The sequence below is a fragment of the Pyrus communis genome, chromosome 5 (assembly GCF_963583255.1).
Source record: "Pyrus communis chromosome 5, drPyrComm1.1, whole genome shotgun sequence".
NCBI classification, from domain to species: domain Eukaryota; kingdom Viridiplantae; phylum Streptophyta; class Magnoliopsida; order Rosales; family Rosaceae; genus Pyrus; species Pyrus communis.
In genome coordinates, this window is record NC_084807.1 from 23,771,234 (window position 1) to 23,786,352 (window position 15,119).

At 36.2% G+C, this 15,119-nt stretch overlaps 2 protein-coding genes and 1 pseudogene across 2 annotated transcripts; 1 reads left to right on the forward strand and 2 right to left on the reverse strand.

The window, feature by feature from the left end:
- The first annotated feature begins 1,120 nt into the window (after positions 1-1,120).
- Positions 1,121-3,373, forward strand: LOC137734444 (uncharacterized). The gene is made up of 4 exons (XM_068473710.1): positions 1,121-1,285; positions 2,364-2,585; positions 2,682-2,757; positions 3,369-3,373. Exons 1-4 carry the CDS (start codon positions 1,121-1,123, stop codon positions 3,371-3,373), a joined length of 468 nt encoding a protein of 155 aa, XP_068329811.1.
- Positions 3,374-4,323: 950 nt separating this feature from the next.
- Positions 4,324-4,930, reverse strand: LOC137734834 (probable non-specific lipid-transfer protein 2). The gene is made up of 2 exons (XM_068474130.1): positions 4,591-4,930; positions 4,324-4,504 (listed from the first exon to the last, which is right to left on the reverse strand). Exons 1-2 carry the CDS (start codon positions 4,928-4,930, stop codon positions 4,488-4,490), a joined length of 357 nt encoding a protein of 118 aa, XP_068330231.1. The 3' UTR covers positions 4,324-4,487.
- Positions 4,931-6,033: 1,103 nt separating this feature from the next.
- Positions 6,034-6,573, reverse strand: LOC137734445 (uncharacterized; annotated as a pseudogene).
- Positions 6,574-15,119: the final 8,546 nt, after the last annotated feature.

The following is a 15,119-nucleotide window of genomic DNA, read 5'->3' on the forward strand; positions in this document are numbered from 1 at the left end:
CCCCACACAAGTTTTTCTCCAACCTTAGAGCTAACTCTAGTTATTTTTGGGGTTTTTGAACTTTAATCCTTGAAGAATATTAAAATTCAATAAAAACCTGGTGTTAGGTTGGATATGTACTTAATTCAAATTTATATTATATTTATATTTTAATATTTAATAGATACCTTATTTAATGTAATTACAATAAAATTAAAGTTCTTTATTATTATTATACACATTTTAATTCATTATATTTATTTTGTTTTCTCTAATTAATTTACCTAAATGTCCGTATCATAATATATTTTACTAAATTAGTGTACTAAAATGTCTGTACCTAAATATATTGTAGTGAATTAGTGGCACATAAGAAAATATGCAAAAACATAAGTGTACCGAAAAATTTCATACCTAAATATATGATACTAAACTAGTGTACCGAAATGTCAGTACCTAAATATATTATAATAAACTAATGTACCGAAATGTCTGTACCTAAACATATTATACTAACCTAGTGTATCGAAATGGTCCTACCTAAATATATTATAATGAATTAGTGGCACATAAGAAAATATACAAAAACATGTGTAACGAAAAATCTTTACGAAAATATTTTCTTATATAAGATACTTACCATAATGAGAATTTAAATTTATAATATTTTCGTAAAATTTAATTTATGAACAACATAAAATTATAACTAAAAAAGTGAGACATTTAATATGTTGGCATTAAATAGAGTCTAGGAACTAAAATCAATTTTTAATCTTGTATAAGACATTTTTCTAAACTTCATTTATTTCAAGATTAAAATCTAATTTTCTATTTATTTTTTCTCTCCTTTCGGGTTTATAAATAGCGAGTGACACCTTCAGTCTCTCCACATCTGCAAATCTTTGCGTGCCCTTTCCTGCTTCCTATCTGCCCTCCCTCCAATTTTATCTCTGAAGTTGTTGGTTTCTGAATTCTGATCGGTATTCTAGGAACCTTATCCAATTTCTGCTTCCGAGTTAAAAGATAACTATCAACAACTATCAAAAAGCGGTAGTTATAATCTGTTCGTTGGTTTACAAAGCTGAAAGCAGCTTTTTGCAACATACCAACTTTAGCTTCAGTTTTCTAATTCATCACTACTATGGAGAACAACAAGAAAGCGGGAAGTGGTGCAAGCCATGGCTCTTCTTCTCCATCATCAAGGAATCTGGACCATCTCTTTGGTCCCAAGGACTCCTCTTCATCTTCTTCTTCATCATCCTCCTCCGGATTATTTGGCTCTCTTTTCCCACCAGTCCCATCAACGGTATATGCTTATTATTTATTTAAGATTATCATTTAATAATTATTTCGTTTTCACTTTTCACTTTTCTAAAAACTGAAAACTTGTTTAGCAATTGTTTCAAAACTGAAAGCTATTTCTTGAGTTTTCAAATTTTGACTTAGATTTTGGTTTTCATTTCCTTTTGTAAAAACTACAATGATTATCCAACAAATCCTTGGTATTGTCAGGTTTTCGGTGCGAGACATACATTCGTTATCAAATTACATTTTGTTTGTTTTTTTTTTTTTTTCCGTTAACCTGTGGGGTTTAAATTTTGGGTTTTTGAACTTTAATCCTTGAAGAAGATTAAAATTCAATAAAAATCTGGTGTTAGATTGGGTACTGATTTTAGTCCTTTAATGTGTACTTAATTCAAATTTATATTATATTTTTATTTTAATGATAGATATCTTATTTAATGTCATTACATTAAAATTAAAATTATTTATTAATATACACATCTTAAATCATTATATTTATTTTACTTCCAATGTGCTTAAACATCTGTATCATAATATTTTACTAAATTAGTGTACCGAAATGTCTGTACCAAAATATATTGTAGTGAATCAGTAGCACATAAGAAAATATGCAAAAACATAAGTGTACCGAAAAATTTCATACCTAAATATATGATACTAAACTAGTGTACCGAAATATCGGTACCTAAATATATTATAATAAATTAGTGTATCGAAATGACCATACCTAAACATATTATACTAACCTAGTGTACCAAAATGTTCGTACCTAAATATATTGTAATAAATTAGTGACAAATAAGAAAATATGCAAAAACATGTGTACCGAAAATTTTTTACAAAAATATTTTCTTATATAAGATACTTATCATAATGAGAATTAAAATTTATAATATTTTCATAAAATTTAATTTACGAACACCATAAAATTATAAATAAAAAAGAGAGACATTTAATATGCGGGCATTAAATAGAATTTAGGGACTAAAATTAATTTTTAATCTTGTATAAGACATTTTTCTAGATTTCATCTTATTTAAGGATTAAAATCTAGTTTTCTATTTCAATTTTGATTTTAGGGAGTCGGGAGGGAGAGAAGGCAGGACTTCGGAGATCAAACTGGGAAGTATGGGAGTCCAAGTTTTTCGGATAATAAGGGTGAAAGCAAAACCACCAAAGCTTCCAATATGTATCAAAACGAAGCTGTGGAGCCATGCAACTTCAGTTCATCAATCTACTATGGCGGCCGAGAGAATTATAGTCCAAGAACTGGGACAACTGAATCCCACCAGCACCATACTGTAAGTGCAAAAATTAGGGTTTTGTTTTGGTTGTTTATTCTTTATTCGCTTTTTATGAAGTAAACACTAATGATATTGTTGTAATTTAATTTTTAGTCTAAGAAAGATGGTGGCGAGGACGATGCAAATGGGAATGATGCAAACAGTGTTTCAAGAGGAAACTGGTGGCAGGGTATGATGTATATCTGTGGGCTTATTACTTTATAAAAAAAAATGATCCTTACCGGATCCTTTTTTTTGGAAATCTTAAAAATTCTATAATCGTGATCGTTTATCGTATATCAGTTTTCGTTAGATACTATTTATATTTAATTTTAAATTTTGAAATAATTTCTAACGCACGATGTACGATGAACTGTCACGATCACAGAATCCCTAGAATGTCTAGGACTAGAAATATTATTAGTGTTTATTTTGCATGATTAATATGTACGTGACGTCATTTCTGCAGGTTCACTTTATTACTAATTATTTGCTCTACGCATTATGTGAACTCACCACCTAATAGCAGGTAACACGAATTGTCCTTTCTTTTAATATGCATCGAAAAGTATTATTAATCTACTCATATTATAATAGATATATCTATATTATTCTATAATAAGTTAAATAAAATCTCAAATATCAAAATCAAGGTGTCACATCGCATCAAAAAATTTCTATTTTTCACATCCTTTTATAACCACAAATATATGCTGCTTCAAAGTGATAAAAAGCAATAACTATTTGAAGAATTTTTCTTAGATATTCTTCTGACGTAGAAATATGCTTGTTATGTTGCAGGGTAAAGCATAAATATATATGTATGATCTCTATCTTGAAGCTATATATATATATGGAAAATCAAATAAAGATGGTGGTGTTATATATAGCAATAGCATGGGAGATGGAGCTAGCAGAGCAGCCATAACTGATCCAGAAACTTAACTTGTTGGGTTATTTTTACCCCACTTAGTCAAGTTGGCCAAGTTTAATTAAATATGGATATGAGCTTATTAATCTCAGCTTTGATGTACTTTGTTTTGTAAGAACTTTCCACGTACTAATTAACTACACCTTGTGCTTTTTTGAATTTCAATCCTTATCTAATTAGTTTTAATCAATATATAATGAAGCCATAGCAACTTTTTCTGTGATATTCTAGATGCCAATTTGCTTGGCTCCTTCCCTAAATTTTCTAAAAGTAGGAATCCCTACAAATTAAGGACATTGAATGCATATATAACTAGCAATAGTATATTAGTTTGGTTCTTCCAATGATGCTTAAAAAATTAAAGGTTCGGATCCACTAGATGCAATGTGAAATGAGTTCAAAACACTGGTTTGCGCGATGTTAACTTCCTAACCAATCAGTACTTGAGCAGAACTTAAACTCTATATATTTGTAAGGTTCAATCATCAGACTTGTTATATGGGATGGGCCTATGGCCAGTAATTAGGAATTCAACTTTCGGGCCTAGCCCAACAGAATGTGTTGTTTTTAAGATGACAGATATTTGGGAATGAGAATTTGAACCGTCTCATTCATGAGAGTCAAACTTGAAACCCCTCACTTATAAGCAGAGATGAATAATACAAGTGACAAATATGAAATATGTGCTGCTTAGCAATTGAAGATGAATATAAGCAGGAGTTGAAGCTAAGAAGCAAATGAGATACCCCTTTCATCTCTACTTTCCGTTTTGGTTATGGATGTAAGCAGCCATGGTTAACATCAATAAGGATAACACAAAGTAAATTCTGTAAAGACGGTTAAAACACCAACAATTTATTTATTATTCAGGGTATCTGGATCAACATGTCACAGTGAAACGCTAGATGAAACCTAGTTACAGAGATAATGAGATACAATCCCCAGTACTCGTTCTCAGTCAACAGGCACCATCAGCGACTTCAGCGTCTTCAGGGCAATGTATAAGCTGAAAATAAGAACAGGTAGTGTTAATAAAACTGCAAATGTATGTTGAGGAGGCATTTAGAAACAATTGAGTTGTTAAAAACAAACCTCCACACTTGAAACCCACGGGACGATCAGCAATGTTACAACGTTTTGGAATGGTAACAGCAATTTCTGGTTTCACTCCCGACATCTTAGCAGTATTTGAAAGCATCACGGCACAGAGGCAGCTAGGGTTCTGACCTATCCTTTTTACCTGGCTACAGCAACTAGCGGAAACTGGAGCCTGTGCATCCTGTGCTGCTGATGCACAGGGAGCCAGCTTCAAGGCTTCGCTGTCAGGACTAGATTTTCCGCACTCACCAGCCCCATATGACCCATTCAACTGACTTATGCCGACAATTGCAAGAAACGCTATGAGGCAAATGTACTTCATTGGAGCTTCCATTTCTTCAATTTTGTGCAGAAAACACTTCTCGACTTCCCGCTTTTATACAGCAATAGGCAGCTCAAAAGACACTTGATTAGTTACTGAAAGATGAAACCCACAAGGCATAGTGGAGGTAGCACTGGAAGGAGGCATGCTTTGTTTATTGCCGCACCTACTCCTCCAGAAATGGATTTCGATTACCTGGCGACTTTAGGCCATTGAAAATTATCACCTCTAACTAAAGTGCTTGCCACCATTCCATTACTTTTGTCATTTCAGAGAAGAGGCGCGCAAGGGCATTTCTTTTGCAACAGATAACACAGCAGCAATCAATCTCACAATCTCCACGGCTACATCCTATTCCTACCTCAATCTGTTTCTCTAGACTAGTTAGACCTATAAGAATTAGACCGATACCCTGTAAATCATCGGTTTTTCTCTGGCGCTTCTTTGCACACTACGTTCAATCAGTTTTAAACCAGTCCAGAGATCCAAGCTACCACTTCTAAAGAGCAAAGCAAGTAGTGGGATGGTGTGAAAGACTGAAAGTGCATTTGCACTGAAGAAAAACCGCTAAAGCACGGCTAAGTATTGAACTACCCAACCATAATCACCAACTCAACCGAAATCATCAAGCAACTAATACTCCTTTGATGACAGCCTCCCCACCCTGCGTCGAACGAAATAGAACACACGCAAGGGTATTACAAGCTAATAACGCAGTTAACACACGTGATTAGCTTAAGATATTGCCACAATAACATCCCAGATGTGGGTGCCTGATTGGCCATTCCACACTCATGAAGTCATGAAGTCATGATGGACACAGCATGAGTAATCCAAAACAGAGCAAAAGGAATAATTGGTATGAACAAATTCACTAGAATATTAGCACTTGCTAACCCACGTGTACCACCACTCATCCCCAAATTCCCATTTCACCCAAATTGTGGAGCACTAATCAACTTGATTTCCCACTTGTGCCACTACTAATGTGAACGAAGATCAAGGAAATATATATTTTAATCGAATTTAAGAACTTCAATATCAGGATTAATCCAAATCAAACATTCAAATACATCAAATTAGAATTAACATACAAAAATTTAGCGCGTAAATGCTTACAAAACGGTGCAAACGTAGATGCGCAGCGCGACAGGGACGAAGATGACGAGCGGGACGGCGGCGGCGAGAGTGTGGGAGCTGCCGCAAGCCAAAGTCCCGAGTTGATCTGCACCATGTTGATGAGAGCCAGCATCACGAACACGCACCTGGCAACCGAACGGAGACTCGAGACAAGCATCCCGATCCGGGGGAGGGAGCCGTTGGTGACCCGGGCTAGAATCTCGGCGAGAGGATGGTAGGACGGGTTGTGGGTGATCCGGATGCCTGCCTGAGGCCGTGGCGATGAGGCTGGAGAAGAGGAAGGAGCTGAAGGAGTAAACGTGGAAGGAGACGAGGTCCTCGTCCACGGAGGGGCCAGGGAGGCAGGCGGTGGTGTCGTCCTCGATGAGCCTGTTACTGGGGTCGGAGGGTTTCCAGATGAGGGCTATGAAGACGGCTAAGGAGAAGAGGGAGTTGACGTTGACAATGCCATCTGGGGCCGTCAGGTGGATGGTGATGCCGCCGGGGGTGTCTATCCTTCCAATCTTTGATTCCATTTATACGCCTCAAAACACATTATACGACTCCATTTTGCATGCACGTATCAACAACCACGTATATTCTACACCTGAAACTCCAAATTTCCAAAACCCTTGGCCATAATCTCAGTCAAGAGTGTATCCCACATTCAAGCAACCATTCTCTGCAAAACATAATGGATTGCAAGTTAAAACCCGAAGCAGCGGCCATGACTTTGAGAGCATATCGTAATGTGACCTTTGTCATGATTGACATGTTCATCCATCTTAATTCCGTTGATGTCAATGCTGTCGATGAGAGCGTGCGGGTTAAGTCCGGAGCTCTTCTTGAACAAATTTACCATGCAATTTCTACCAAACCCCGAGTTTATGGGTTTCCTCCTAAAATTTGCCTAGATTAACCTAATAAAATGCTGACTTCAGCGTAAAGTAAACCTTGAAGACAAGTTTACCGTTGTAGTTAACCCTTTCAAATAAATAAATAAAGGGTAAATTACACAAAACTACCTCAACTATTAGTCGAATTACAATCTCATATCTCATGTTTTAAAAATTACAATCTCATACCTCATGTTTTAAAAATTACAATCTCATACATCATGTTTTAAAAATTACAATCTCATACCTCATCTTACATATTTGTTGCAATATTAGACATCCGTCAGTTTTTCTGTTAATTTTTCTGTTAAATGTCAACATAGCTTAATGCGGATCCACTTCCTAGTCTAGTTGGATTAAAAATTAACTAAATATTCAAAAACTAAAACTAAAATTATTTAAATATTTTATTAATAAAGAAGAGGGACCCACCCCCCTATAAACCCATCACTTGACCCTTCTTCCCCCCTCCACCATCTCGGTCGTGGGTATGTCGATTCACTCATCGCTGCTCAAATCTTCCCAGTCCGTCCAACCCATCTTCCCCGTCCATCTCTCCCCACCCATCTTCTCTGGAGTTCCTCCTCCAACTCTTGCTCCTCTTCTTCTTCCTCCTTCTCCTCCTCCTCTTCGTTTTTTTTTTTTTTTTTTTTTTTTTTTTTCGGCGGGTCATACTGCCTAGAAGGCAGTAGGGCATTAAAGTCTTACAACCATTCTATTGGAGATTAGGGACACTTGGGATTCCGTAGGAAATAGGGATAAATTGCTTTTGGTATTCTATTATGCCATCAAAAAGCTTAAAGCTTTACCGCCCATTTCAATGTCCTCCACCACTTGGATTGGTTTACAAATTACAAAATTGTTTCCAATCCCAAAGTGCCACTCTCGCTAACTCAGAAACCCTAATAAAATACCCAAAAAAATTTATCCCCAATCTCTAACGCTACACCCTCACCGTCATCTCCAAAGACGAGATTGTCAACGTCAAAATCCAAGAAATTCCCTGGTTCAATCTGCCATGAATGGCGGTCAAACAGCATGAAGTCTAGGTGGGTCCTGTTCGTGGCACCAAGAGTAGTGGAACGACAGTGGTGGCGACGATGCTTGTCATCGGAGTTCGTGGTCAACTCACCTGGGAAGTTCGCCCAAGAAACGGTGGTAGAGGAGACGGGTGGGGAAGAAGGGTGAGGAGATGGGTTTGTAGGGTGGTCCCATATTTTTAAATAAAAACATTTAAATAATTTTAGTTTTAGTTTTTGAATATTTAATTAATTTTTAATCCAACTGCACTAGGAAGTGGTCCTGCTTCAAGCCACGTCAGCATTTAACAGAGAAATTAACAGAAAAACTGATAGAGGTCTGACATTGCAACAAATTTGTAAGATGAGATATGACATTGTAATTTTCAAAATATGAGGTATGAGATTGTGGTTTGACCAATAATTGAGATAGTTTTGTGTAATTTAACCATAAATAAATAATCCAATCAAATTTAAAATGGCATAAAACATTGAAAAGGAAAAGTAAACCCTAAACCCCATCTGAGAACTCATTATCTTCTTCCTGTCTCGTCAATTCCACCATTTTTCTTCTCTTTTTATCAAATATTGTTCCTCTTGGACCAACCCTATCAACATTTCATCCATTGGACAAATCCCATCAGGAAATCCATAAACTCGGGTTTTGGTAGAAATTGCACAGTAAATTTGTCCAAGAAGTAAGGATGGGCATAAAAACCATTGAATAGAAAAACCGAATCCAACCATGATAAAAAAACCTGTAAAAGACCGCGTTAATAAAAAAAATAAAAACCGGAACAAAAATTGAACCAGACCGTCTCACATCGGTTCTGGTTTGGAAATACTAAGAATCAGAAGAGCCAGACCAAATCAATTTTAATATAAATTATTGCTTTGTTATTATTCTTGTATAAATAAGCCATTTTTCCAAGAAGGAAATGTGCATAAGCCCAATTTTTTCTTGCTTCTCTTCCCTTAACTTTATTTTTTTCATTATTTTCCATTATATTATGCATCATGTACACTTTAGTTTTAGTTTAGGATGTACACTTTCTATCTTCCGGTCACAAATCTTGTAGATCTAATAGTGAAAACTCAAATTTGCTTCAATTTGTGGTTGAAATATGTGTTTGGTTTTGAAAGTAGAAGATTTGAAATATAATATATATATATATATATAATTTTTGTTAGGACCGCAAAACAGCATAAACTGAACTGAAATTGGCGTGAACCAAGTCATACGGCTTTAGTAATAAATTTAAACAAAATAGCATTGAACCATTAATACTTTCCTGGTTCTAGTTTCAATTTGAAAGTGAAACCTGGTCGAACCGGACCATACCCACCCCTATCAAGAAGAGCTCCGACCTTAACCCACACGCTCCCATCGCCAACATTGACATCAATGGAAATAAGATGGATGAACATGTCAATCATGACAAAGGGCGCATCCGACACGTACGATATGCTCTCAAAGCATGGCCGCCGCTTCAGGTTTTAATTTGCAATCCATTATGTTTTTCAAAAAGAATGGTTGCTTGAATGTGGGATACACTCTCGAGATCGATTATGGCCAAAGGTTTGGAGTTTTAGGTGTAGAATATACGAGGTCGTTGATGCGTGCATGCAAAATGGTGTCATATGAGGTGTTTTGAGGGATATAAATGGAATCAAAGATTGGAATGGTAGACCGAGTTTTTTGGAGTAAGATTCTCTCCTCACTTGTTTTTTTTCCCCTTCATTCCTTCCTATTTGGACGGTCACGATTAAGTCACTTTAACATCTTATATTAATTTTTTTATAGCAAGAGACGTACAAAATGGAAAGTGTGAAAGGAGAGGAGGAAAGAGGAGGGAAGGGGAAAGAGAATCCTACTCCAAGTTTTTTTTTGGTAATGCATTGGGGGAAGCCATCAAAGGAAACTGGGGCTGAAGTTGTGCATGAAACTGAGAGTTGAGGGAGTATTTGTAGTGAAACCAAAGCACCCAACTTTAAACTGAGAGTTGAGGGGCTGAAGTTGTGGGTTTGTTGGTTGAATTGTACAGAGTTGAGGGAGTATTTGTAATGAAACCAAAGCACCCAACTTTAAACTAGCTTTTATGTTTTCACCAAACCATAGCAGCCGGGAGGGGTAGGGAAATCAATATATTTTTGTATTGTTTTGGTCAATAATTCAACTTATTTTCAAAAGCTGTTCATGTTGTCGTTGTAGATGGGGTAGCTCTTTAGGGGAGCAATTTTCACATGGCTCCTTTTTTACAATAGATTTTTTAATGTACTTGAAACACGAAGTGGCATACATGTGTAATTATATAAGTGATAAAATACTCATGTTAAAAAATAACATGAAAATAAGTCTTTCACAAATGATTACCACGGCTGTTTCGGACACAATAATTTTTTTTTTTTATAGTTTCCCCACGAATTAAAGTTTGACACCTATCTTATGTCCTTTTAAAATAAAACATGTGGCTTTTGATTTATTGTTGGGTCTAATTAATAAATGTTGAAATAAATTTTGTTTTCAAACTTGAACCTTAAGATTGATCCAGTGGTTCCTATCTTTCTACTGTCTGGTTGGTCCAATCGGTTCTTCCACATCTTTTTTTTTTTTTCCAAAAATTATTACCAAGCACACACATATACATAGATGTAGGCCCACTTACAACAAAAGCACAAAACAAAGATATAAACCTCCATAGCAACTACAAAAAAAAGCCCAACTCAAACTTTGGGGCCCAAAACGGAAAAACCGAGCAGCCGGTTGGAGCACCAACCATCAACAACAAACCAGCTTCCCTTGCAAACGCCGAAGATCCAACAAGGCAAAGCCCCATAAACGAAAAGAAGAAAACTCCACCTACCTGCAACAAGAACCACAAATATCCAAATCGCAACCACCAAGGAAAGGAAGCCAGTGGAAAATCCCACAAGTAACAGCGCCGAGAACGACAGACAAGTGGATGGTAGTGGTGTAAACACCCGAGTCGGAGCTCTACGCTCCATCCAATTAACCCGCAAAAAACGAAAAGGGGAAGTAATTACAGGTCTAAAAATTTGTGGGAGTGAAGGAAGACAGAGCCAAATGGTATAGATAGAAGATGGATTGATTAGAACCATGTAGGTGAAAAAACAGCAGGAAGAAGATGAAGGAGAAGGTCGGAATTTAGGGCTTACCAATCGAAGGCGTAAATAGGCTGCCATGGAGACTCAATTTATTTGGAGAATGGAACGTCACCCAGCAGAATACGCGTTGTCGCCGGGGATGAAACTTGGGTCACCTGCATGACAAGCGGGATATACACAATTATACTACAACGATCTTGTTGTTCTCTTGGTTGTTTTCATAATATTTAAACCAATTTTGTTTCACTCTTTCGTTGTAAAATTTTATTTTAATTCAAGTTTTCTTCACCTTTTCAAAGTAATTTTAAATTTTTATTGTTTCTAAATATAGAGGATACCATAGATAGGATCTTCATTAGCTACTTAGTTGTTGATTTAAAAGTCAATCTTCGTACCTAACTATTAGGAGTAATGAAGGTTCACAATCTTATCAAAGGTGTAAAGCACCAGATTAGTATCTCAGTGTATATGTTAGTTAAGGAAGTCTTGAGTCAACACATTAGTTAGATTTTGTATTTATGTAGAAATACTCAATGTACACCTAATCACAATCTAATGAAATACAGTTGCACAATTTTCTCTCTCTCTCTCTCTACATTTTCCTCTCTCTCTCTCTCTCTCTAAAACTCCAATTCCTTACTTGCTAAGATAATACTTTCCACATGGTATCATTGCCGGAGTCCACCGACGTTGATCTCTCACTTCCATGTTCCTGATTTTCTTGCACTTTCTCTCTTGCCAAACAGATCATTTCCTACTTTTCTCTTCAATTCTCTATGAGATTCCGCTATGACTACATCAATGAACTCCTCCAATTCTTCTTCTCATGTGAATTCCTCAGCCTATGCTCCTCGCGCTGAAGTTTATAATCCTTTACTAGCTCTTATTGCATCTATCACCATTCAGAATATCGTCGGAATGGTTCCAACGAAGCTGAATCATCATAACTACATCACCTAGTGCAGCTTATTTCTTCCCGTTCTAAAGCAACTTAAGCTTTTAGGGTTTATCGATGGCACAAACTTATGTCCCTCTCAATTTGTTCTTGACTCTGCTGGACTTTGTGTTCTCAATTCTGCACATGAAATTTGGTGTAAGTGAGATCAAATCTTGATGATTTGGATAAATTCGACTCTCTCTAAAGATCTTCTCCCTCTAACTATTGGAATTAATGATTCCAGATCTCTGTGGCTCTCTCGGGAAAAATAATTTGTTAGAGCTTCTTGCACACACATTCGCAGTCTTCATGCTAAGATTCAAACAATCCAAAAAGGTGATCCTTCTATGATTGATCACCTCAATTCAATTAAAGAAATTTCTGATAAATTGGCTGCTGCAGGTGAACCAATTTTTTAGTCTGATCTAGTAGCTTATATTCTTTTTGGCCTTCTGATGATTACAAATCATTTGTTGATTCTATTGAAACCAGAAATGAATCAATTACTTTTGATGAACTTCATGGTTTACTTTTGAGCAAGGAAATTTCCCTTTAAAAACGTAAAACTCGATGGACTACATCAAATTCATCTACTGTATTTCATGCTTATGATGCTTAATCTTCAAATAATTTTGGTCATAACTCTGGATTCTGAGGGAATTATCGGAGACACAATTAGAATCGCAACAAATTTATTCAAAATCACAATTTTGGCAGAAATTGCTTTATTACTCAAACTGGTGGAATTCTTGGTACTGGTCCATCTTGATCTGGTGGATTCCAGTTTGGTCAATCGTCTTTCTTCTCTGGGAAATCAATTCCATGTCAGTTTTGTAATCAGCATGGTCATCAAGTTCCTTATTGTTTTCGCCTATCTCAATTTGCTTCTTCAATGATTTCTGGCAACAATCAATTCTTTGGCAACCATCAGTTTTCAGGTTATTCTCCCATGGCTATGTCAGCAGTAACTAATCCTACACCCAATTATTAGATTACAAACAATGGTGTTTCCCATCATGTTACTCCAGATCCTTCTTCTCTCAATTATGTTATTCCTTACACTGGCAGTGAGCAGTTATTTGTTGGTAATGGTAAAGTTATGGGTATATCTCATATTGGTCATGCTTTTATACCCATATGCATCTTTTAGACTTAGAGATATCTTACTTGTGCCAAAAGCTTCTCATAATTTGTTATTTGTGTACAAATTTATCCATGATAACTGGTGCTTTCTAACTTTTGATCATTTTGGATTCTATATCAAGGATCTAAGAACTAGGAATATGCTCTTCCAGGGCCCCAATGAAGGTGGTTTTTATCCATTCTACTAGACAACTTCCAATGGATCTTCTAGAATAACAGTGTATCCTCGTGCGTTGATGGTTGCAAAGGCCGATATTCATCTCTGGAATAGAAGGCTTGGACACCCTTCTAGTGCAATTTTACATTCTATTTTACAAACTCATCATTTACCTGTAATTGGTCTAGTAAATAAATTTCCAGTTTGTGTAGCTTGTCGAATGGGAAAATCTTCTAAGCTTCCATTTTATGTGTTACCTTGTAACTCTGTTAAACCACTTCATTCGGTTCATACCAATGTATGGGGGCCTTCTCTTACCTCTTCTTGTACTAGTTACAAATTATACTTAATACTAGTGGATGATTTCACAAAATACAGTTGGTTGTACCCTTTGTTTCTTAAATCAGATGTTGCTTCAATACTTAAAACTTTCATTCTCAAAGTTCAAACATTGTTTGCATCTAAAGTTCAATGTTTGAGATCAGATTCAGGGGGTGAGTTTTTAAACAAAGTACTTTAGGGTTTCTTTAATGGTCAAGACATTACGCATCAACTGAGTTGTCCTCACACACTTGGACAAAGTGGGTGTGCTGAGAGTAAACATCGATATGTTGTAGAAATGGGCAGGACCTTACTTTCTCAAAGTGGTTTACCTCTTAAATTTTGGGTTGAAGCTTTTCAAACAACAGTTTATCTTATTAACAAGTTGCCTCCACAGACTTCATCCTTGAGTCCATGGGAAAAATTGTTTCAAGCTACACCAAAGTATCTCACATTGAAGCGTTTTGGTTGTGCCTGTTATCCATGGCTTAAACCTTACTCCAATCACAAGTTAGAACCAAAAAGTAAACTGTGCATTTTTTTGGGATATAGTTTAAATCACAGTGGTTATAGGTGTTATGATCCTATCACTGAGAAGCTTTACATCTCAAGGCATGTTGTGTTTGATGAGAGTTTCTTTCCTCATCTTCATCACAGTTTCTCAGTTACTACAACTCTTGCAATGTCAAAATCCACTCATGTAGCTTCTTCAATCTCAATGACTATACATGTACAATCTACCTCTTCACTTGCAGTATCTCAATCTCAAGAATCTGCTAATATTAATACCTCCCCTGCATCATCACTACATGTCACTACATCTGTTACTTCAACATCTGCACCATCACTACATGTCACTGATTCAATTGTTGAGGAACCTGTCTTATCAAAAGCACCTCACAACACTCATCCTATGATTACTAGAGCCAAATTCTGGAATTCATAAACCCAAAGTATTCACAGTCACGAAGCATCATCTTCCTTCTCAGTTGATCCACTCACCAAGATACCATCATCACCAACTACTTACCTACAAGCTTTTTAAACATGCTCCTTGGATAACAGAAATGCAAGCTGAGTTTCAGGCCATTCAATCCATAGGTACATGGGATTTGGTACCTCATCACCCTTCTTACAATCTTTAGGTTATAAATGGGTCTTCAAAGTGAAACACAAGGCTGATAAGTCTATAGAAATGTATAAAGCACGTCTAGTTGCTAAGGGCTTCTATCAACAAAAAGGCTTGGATTTTTCAGAAACTTTTAGCCCTGTGGCTAAAACACTAACCATAAGGATTCTTCTTTCCATTGTAGTCCATTATGATTGGTTTGTACACCAACTAGATGTTAGCAATGCATTCCTTCATGGTCATTTAAAATAGGATGCTTATATGGTGCAATCTCCTGGCTTTGTTGATGCTTCAAAACCTACACATGTTTGCAAGCTCAAAAAAATCCTTATATGGTCTTAAACTGGCTCTTAG